This window comes from Antrostomus carolinensis, unplaced genomic scaffold (genome assembly GCF_000700745.2).
Source record: "Antrostomus carolinensis isolate BGI_N321 unplaced genomic scaffold, ASM70074v2 scaffold50628, whole genome shotgun sequence".
Lineage (NCBI taxonomy): Eukaryota > Metazoa > Chordata > Aves > Caprimulgiformes > Caprimulgidae > Antrostomus > Antrostomus carolinensis.
The window spans coordinates 1-8036 of NW_010336036.1; the positions used below are offsets into that span (position 1 = coordinate 1).

At 46.8% G+C, this 8036-nt stretch overlaps 1 protein-coding gene across 1 annotated transcript; it reads right to left on the reverse strand.

Moving 5' to 3' along the window:
* Positions 1-5572: 5572 nt before the first annotated feature.
* RPL37 (ribosomal protein L37) lies at positions 5573-7622 on the reverse strand (the record flags this gene model as incomplete). Its single annotated transcript, XM_010174711.1, has 3 exons — positions 5573-5802; positions 7097-7181; positions 7478-7622. Coding segments are annotated over 3 exons (300 nt in total), but the record flags the coding sequence as incomplete, so codon positions are not given.
* Between the last annotated feature and the right edge of the window lie 414 nt (positions 7623-8036).

Sequence of the window (8036 nt, forward strand, 5' to 3'; positions counted from 1 at the left end):
CAAGCCCGAGTGCCCCCTCTGCAAGAGGAGGGTGAGCTCCATCTTGCACTCGGTGCGGGCAGACGACGACTTTGAGGAGCACGTCATCCCACCACCTGCAGCACCATCAGTCGTCACCCGCCTGGCAGGAGGCGCCCCCGGACACCCAGCCGCCCACAGCCTCCGCCAGCCTGCAGCGCCCCAGCCACCAGCCGCAGGGCCGCAGCCCGTGGCTCCAGTGGGCGGCTTCTACGCTTACGTCTGGGCCTCCCTCTTCCGCCTCTACCCCTCTGTCCTCCGTCCCGTGCTGCCCTGGCTGCGTCAGGAGCTGGGGCAGCTCTTGGAGGATGCCCAGGGAGCGGCAGCAGCAGCAGCGCAGAGCCTCGTCATATCCAGCCTGAGCTACTTTGGGCTGGATCAGGAGGCTCTGATCCAGCTGCTGCGCGCCACCCTGGGCAGGCGCACGAGGAGCTTTGTCCACCAGCTCATTGACACCATCGTGCGCCGGTGCAGCGGGGAGGCCCGACGCCGGATGGGCCTTGAGGACGCCGGTGCTGCCGGGGGACGGGAAGGCAGCCCCGAGGCTGCTGCCGGGGGACGGGAAGGCAGCCCTGAGGCTGCTCCCGGCCCCGCTGCCTCCCGAGGGGGGTCTCCTGCCCCCAGCCCAGCCCTTCAGGGGGGTCCTGGCAGCCCCCGCAACGCCCCCGTTCCCACCACACACGGGGAGCGAGAAGAGCGGCAGGAGAACCCAGAGGAGCCTTTGCCCGGGCCCTCCACTCCCAGCCCGGGCGCACAACGCTCTCTCCGGAGGCCCAGGCGAGCCCCGAAGAGGAAGGCCGCTAGCCCTGAGCACCCCTCCCAGCCCCGCAAGAAGCGATGACGCTGGGAGGGCGCCTCAGGGGCTGGACACACCATGGCTGGGCTGGCAGCTGGGGCTCACGTGAGCCCCCAGGAGATCCCATCCCTCTCAATCAAACTCTTCTTAGGAAAGAAATCAAGGCGCGCAAAGTGCAGGAAAAGTCTCGGTGTCACTAACAATGCAGGTGGCGTTGCCATCCCCGCCCGTGCTGCTTTCTCCCCCAAATTTTCCTCCTGCTACAGCCACCGTTTCCTCGTGTGTCCACTGGGCCCTACCACCTCCTCTGCCCAGAAGCCTTGTCAACTTGTATTGGGTTTGTGTGGCAAGGTTTTGGCAGCAGGGGGTGGAGCATAGGGGTGGCTTCTGTGAGCAGCTGCCAGAAGTTTCCCCCATGTCCCACACAGCCAATGCCAGCCGGCTCCCAGACAGACCCGCCGCTGGCCAAGGCCGAGCCCACCAGTGACGCCTCTGTGAGAACATCATTAAGAAAAAAAAGAGGGAAGAGAGGAAAAAAAGCTGCACACTTTGCAGCCAGGAGAGGAGTGAGAAGATGTGAGAGAAACAACTGCAGACACCAAGGTCAAGGAAGAAGGAGGGGGAGGAGGTGCTCCAGGCACCAGAGCAGAGATTCCCCTGCAGCCTGTGGTGAAGACCAGGGTGAGGCAGGCTGTCCCCCTGCAGCCCATGGAGGTCCATGGTGGAGCAGATGTCCACCTGTAGCGAACTCATTACAGAGCCTGTGCTCTGCTACTAGCAGCGATTGTGCCGCCATGCCGGGCTGCAGGAGTCAAGGGACAGGCTGCACCTACTGTGGGTCATGTTCCTCTGCAGTGCAGAGGAACGGGAGCAAGAGATGGGAGGAGGCTCAGGTCCATGGAGGAGCAGAGGCACAAGCCTCCTTGCTTGGCTTCCCCTGGCAAAAGGTGGCGATGCCTTGCACCAGACGTTTCCTCAGGGGTGCTGCATTTTCCACAGAGCTCTTGTCCTCTGCAAACATCCCCACCTGCTGAGATACGGGGCTGTTAGAAGTGCTTCAGTGAGGTGTGCATGGAGCCCTGGTGTGGATGCTCTTTGCAGCACACAGGGAGCCAGCACTCTGGGTCGGGGCAGAGCAAGGCTTTCCTAATGCGTGTCAGCCTGTAGATTGCAATGCCATCAGGCCGCTTGGTCTTCTCATCTCTGCTGTCTTTCCAAATGTGCGAGTGGGATGAAATCCGCAGTTTCCTTCTCTTTGCTTTTGAAAACCAATGTCTGCAGCCATAAACGATATGCTGGTGGGCTTTTTGTGACCTGGCAGTGAAAAAGCCGTACAGTTCAGAGCCAGCAAGGAGACCAGCAGGTTCTCAGTTGTGGTCTAGGTTTCATAAACCATTCTAAGAACAGAAAAGATGAAAGATGACAGAAAAATTTCCTCAGCTTTACTATTAATATTAAAGGAGGGTGGGATATTAATTGTGATGGTTTCTACTTGCTCTCATGAGGATCTCCTTGGCATCATTGGTATGACTTGCTAACATGCACTCAGTTCTTGCCTATTTGACTTTGACCTCTTACTCCACGTTACCTCTGAATATACTGCATGTTTCTTCTGCAGACACCAGGTACTATTCCCACGTTCTGCTGCCCCTGCAGGTACCTTTTGCCCAGCTCCAGGCCTGTATCTCTGCTGCTCTATCTAGCTTTGGGGTTGAGGATACTGAAAAATTCATAGAATCATAGAATGGTTTGGATTGGAAGGGACCTGTAAAGTTCAGTAGTCCAACCCCCTTGTAGTTAGCATGGACATCTTCAACTAGATCAGGTTGCTCAGACCTACATCCAACCTGACCTTGTAAATTTCCAGGTCTGGGGCTTCTGCCACCTCTCTGGGCAACCTGTTCCACTGTTTCACTGCCCTCCTTCTCCATCCTTCTCCACAGGGCTGCTCTCAATTCCTTCATCCCCTACCCTGTATTGATTCTGGGGTTGCCACAACCCAGGTTCAGGACCTTTCACTTGGCCTTGTTGAACCTTATGGACTTCACAAAGGCCCACTTCTCGAGTTCATGAAGGTCCCTCTGGATGGCGTCTCATCCCTGAGGCATTGCACAGGCATCACTCAGCTTGGTGTCACCAGTAAACTTGCTGAGGGTGCACTTGATGCCACTGTCTTTGTCACTGATGAAGATATTAGACTGTACTGTTCCCAGTAGATACCCCTGAGGGACACCATTCGTCACCAGTCTCCATTGGACATTGAGCCATTGACCACTTCTCTCTGGATGAGACCATCCAACTAATTTCTCATCTATTTGCACGTACAGATATTTCATACCCACAACGTGAAATGTATCAATTCTTGATGCCATTTAGAGTGTGCCGTCTAACTGTGCCATATGTATCAGTTTGAAGGAGGCAAAAAAATCAAACGTGTCATTGACTCCATATGGAAATAGTTCTATTCAGAAAAGGGCTGATCTAAACTGCCAGGGAACACTGCGCAGAGGTTCAATTCTAACTGATAACCCTTGAGTTAAGATGTTTATAACAAGATCTCAACAAAAGATTATTTATATACTGAAAAATTATCCAGGCAGTTTAGCTTTCAGCATTTAAGTAAACACTACAAAGAACTGAAGTGTTTCAGAATCTATATTGTCCTGGTTTTTAGCTGAAATAGAGCTGGGTTTCTTTTTCAGTAGCTAGAATTGTGCTGTGTTTTGTGTTCAGCCTGGGACTCGCTGTGAGAGAGACATTGATAACGTACCAATGTTTACATTTTTGTCACTGGAAGTGAAGGACTTTGTGTTCTGTTAGTTCATAAGCACAAGATTTAAGGGGGGTGAAGAATATTTAAATTAATAAACTTAATTGACAGTTAGATATGCCAGTGGGATGTTCCATATCATATCATGTCACATCCAGTATATTAGAGAGGGTCTCTTCCTCTTTTAGTTCTCTCTGACTTTTCACTTGGGCTCTCGTTGTTCTGGGATTGTGGTTTCGGTTCGGGATTGTCGCTCCTCCACGGAGGAGCATTCACTATCACATATACCCAGTAAAGCTCTTAGTCCATCTGTGACCAACAGGTGAGCTAGCCAATCTTTTCGGAACAGGACTAATATAAACCCAATATAACCAATTTCCTGCCCCTCACCAAGAATTTTAAAAGTTGAAAATTCAGTGGCTGTTAAATTAATTGTTCAGAAAATTCATTCTTGCTGTAGGTAAAACTTCCCCTGCAATAAAGCTTTTAAGTTTTCCAAGTTACTGCAAGCCATTACGTTTCAATCACTGGATCCTTGATATGTTGCATATTATAAAAACGCTCATTCTTCAAGAGCATAATTCATGCTGAGGACTGCTAATAGGCAGCTGCAGCAAATTGCTAAGCACTTGCTTTTGCAGTGTTGTATCATGTTTGCAGGTCAGTGTAACAGGCTGCTCAGAACAAAAATCCCACAGTACACAAAGATAGGACTACGCAGAGCAAAGGCTTTAATTCCCACCCATAGTCAGAACACCTGCCATATCACTGTCCAACTGTCCCTCACAGCCTTGCTGACCTGCTAAGATGCTTTGAGGGAGTATTTGCACTCTTGAGAGTAACAAAAAAAATGTTTATGATTGCTTCGTCTGACATTTAGGTATTTCCTAGTTTATCACCAAGAAACACCTTCCAGATGCTCTCCTGAGCCCTGAGAATATGTGGATGTGTAGCATGTGCAAAGTGTATTTTAAGAGCTTCCGCCACCATTTACTTTCAGACTCTCAGGACCAGTTCAAAGTAAAGTGAGCACAGTACACTTGTTACACACTAAGAGAACAGCACTCAAATATCCAAAAGCATTAACTGCACTTCATTTAAAACATGTAAGAAACCAGTCAGGTGTACTCCAATTTCAAACCTAGCTGAAAATTTCTTCAGTGATTTGCGCAAGCTGATGTTAACTGCCTGTCCTTCAGTACTGACAAAGCAGTATGCTGCTTCTGAAGTTCATGATGAATCACAGCAATAGCCTGAGAAGCTTTAGGCATCAGAAGTTTTTGGCTTTTTAGTATTTTCTCTTCAAAGCACCTGAAAAGCCTCTAAACCTTTGCAGTGACTACAGCAATTCCCCAAACTTTCATAAGTTTCTTATGATCACTTTTTTAAAGCCAAGTTTGAAAGCCAGCTGAGCAGCCCAGTGACACACCATGAGAGCATACAAATTCATCACGCGTTAATCCTCGATTCATACGTACCCCCAAATGATTTACAGTTTGTTGTTTACTCCCTGCAGTTAACTCAGGTCTTTTAGTGCATCAGCTTTCCAGACCAACCTCCCCAGAGTGTTCGGACAACTTCTGTCTCAACTACAGCAGATCTCCAATCCCTCCATCTCTGTCAGTGTGAGTGCTCTGGACTTGGGAGTTCCTTTTTGCCCAACAAACAATGACCCACTGAATAAGTAATATTTTTGCATGCCTTTCAGTGTCACAGAGCAGTGAAAAGTGGCAAAGACTGGGAATCCCTCTTTAACTACTGCCCCCCAGAACAGCAAGTAGAGCCACTGTTCAAGTTACTGCCTGTGAGATAAATTCTGACTCTCTGTGCCAGGGCACAACAAAACTCAGAGGCAAGCAGGGCAAGTCCATATTGCCAATATGCCATTTCTCTTGCAGGTGAGTTCTTCCAAGTAACAAATACAAGCCTCTAAATTCAGTGCAGCGATTAGCATCCTTTTCAAAGCACAAGTGCTATTAAATGAAAAGTCAATTAAAGGATTGTTTTTAATGAATGGCTCCAATATAGCATCTTGTGTGTGTAAATATATGTATTTTCAGGAATCCTACATTTCACTCAAGTAAAACATGGATAAAAGGTGACAGATTTTCTGGATAAGACCATTTATTTTAACAAATAGATGAGTCTTTACGATGAACTGGAGGCTGCAACAGCTGCTCTCTTGGGCTTCGGTGTGGTTCCCTCACGGAATCCATTCCTGCAAGTAGAAATATGGTTACCACTTTCTGAGAGGATGATTCTTGCTCTGGGTTATTTTCTAACAAGTAATGTTTTTAGATCAAGTTCAGCAGCTTTTTTCAGCTTATCTCAGTAACGAACTGAAATCACTATGAAGGTCATATTAAGAAACTTCTTACTACCAACTGTTTGGAATAACAAGTATGGTTTTCACTCTCTTCTGGTGAAGTAAACTTGACTTCACCAAACAAGAAGATTTAACTGAGTGAACACTGCAAGAGTGCATCAAACATAGCACACCTTCATGTTCCTACTAAGCAACTCAGCAAAAAATGTCATGTTTGTGAAGTGCAAGTTAACTTCTTACAGAAATCCTCTATGCCTCCAACTGGAGATTAGGACAGGTATGACAACTGAAGAGTCAACCCCAAGCTTGCTTTTGGATATGACGTTTCTACTTCAGCAACACTCGCTGGAAAGCAGGCTACAGCGGCACACTGTGAGGTATTTTCTGGCTGCTCTGCTGGGAAAGACTGCGCTCACCAAAACAAACAGATGAATGTATCCTACAACCACACCCAGGCCTGGGACTTAAAACACTCCTACCTTTCACTATTAAATCCAAACGGTATTTTTACATCATGACTCTTGAATTACTTGGTATATTTCATCCAGCTTTCTTTTGTATTAGGCCAGAAGCTACAGAGCTCAATTTCAGAACATGGAGGTCATACAAAATAAATTCTTCATGAGTTTAACAGTACAGTATGCCCACCATTACCTTGTAAGCACAACTCAAAGTTTTGTAACAAGTTTCAGAAACCTGTAAGTCAGAATCTGATGTTAGTTATAGCTACTTACTGCTAACTGAACTCCAGGTAAGAGAGTGACTACTGAAGTTATTCCAGTTCTGGACTTTTTTTTGTGGGCAAAAGCAGATTGGAATGCATTTCAAGACTTGTCTCTTAAAAAAACCCCACAGTTCAGTGGAACTGGCAATTCAACTGACTCACAGAGGTAATACTACACAAAGTGCATCTCTTTAAATGTGGGTATTTTATCTACACTTAATAGAAACATCAGAGCTTGTTATACACCCTATGTATTAACAGTGAGTGGAGTTTTTTTATCCTCAAAGGACTATGCAGCCAACTATATAAAGTATCATTTATTTCATTATATATTTAAGAGGTATCATACCACATTAAGTGAATTAAATAAATAAAAATGTTACCTTTGAGTGATTAATTTTATACCTAAGTGATATCTATGCAGGATTTCACACCACACTAGCTTGTAATAAAATGTTATACCTGAATCGACGGTAGACCTTTTTCAGGTGCCTCATGCGACCAGTACCAGTGGTGTTGCGTCTTTTAGCCTTTGCACTCCAGTTATCTAAAACATACAAGCTACTGTTACACACCTGCACCAAACAATTAATGTGCACACTACGTTTATATAGCCCCATTACTGAATCTGACAGAAGCAAAAAAGTAATTATAAATGAGGTCAATTTCTATGTAATCACTTTGCACGTTAGCTAAAATACAGTTAAATCAGCACTGATTTGAAGAAGTTCTAAACACCATGAAATGATACAGTATTCCTACTTGGATGGAAAAAAGCACTGAAGAAGACAGAGAAACACAAGTTTTCAGCTTAAATCAATCAGTTAAAAGTTTGTTACTTACACTTTCTCTTACGCTTAGCTGGGTAACCACATTTCCCACAGGTGGACTTCTGCAGATGGTATGCCTTGGACCCACATCGACGACACAAGGTGTGTGTCTTATTTCGGCGCTTACCAAATGACGATGTACCCTTCGTCTGAAAAAGATTTCAAGACATGGCATGTTGGAAATACTGCTAAAACTTGCAAGTCACCTAACTAAAAGATGAACACGCTCCTCTGAAAATGCACAAACTCCAATAAACACTTAAGAGGCACACTGAACTCTGAAACATCAGCTCAGTTTCGCTCACAGGTATCCTCCATTTTTTAAACGAATTTCCTTACGCTTCTCGTCGCCATTTCCCACCTCCCGCCCTGTGCTGAAAGAATTTGAAGCCACCGAGTGCTTATCTCCAGCTCCCTCTCATCCCCGCTGAACTCATGGCTGATAAATACCGAACCGCTCACTCCTGAAGAGAGGTCACTTGCTGCATGGAGACCAGCGGGGCACTCACCACAAGAGGCTTTGGCGATCGAACCCCCTCTCGCTACGCTATCCGCACGCTGCCCCATCCCCG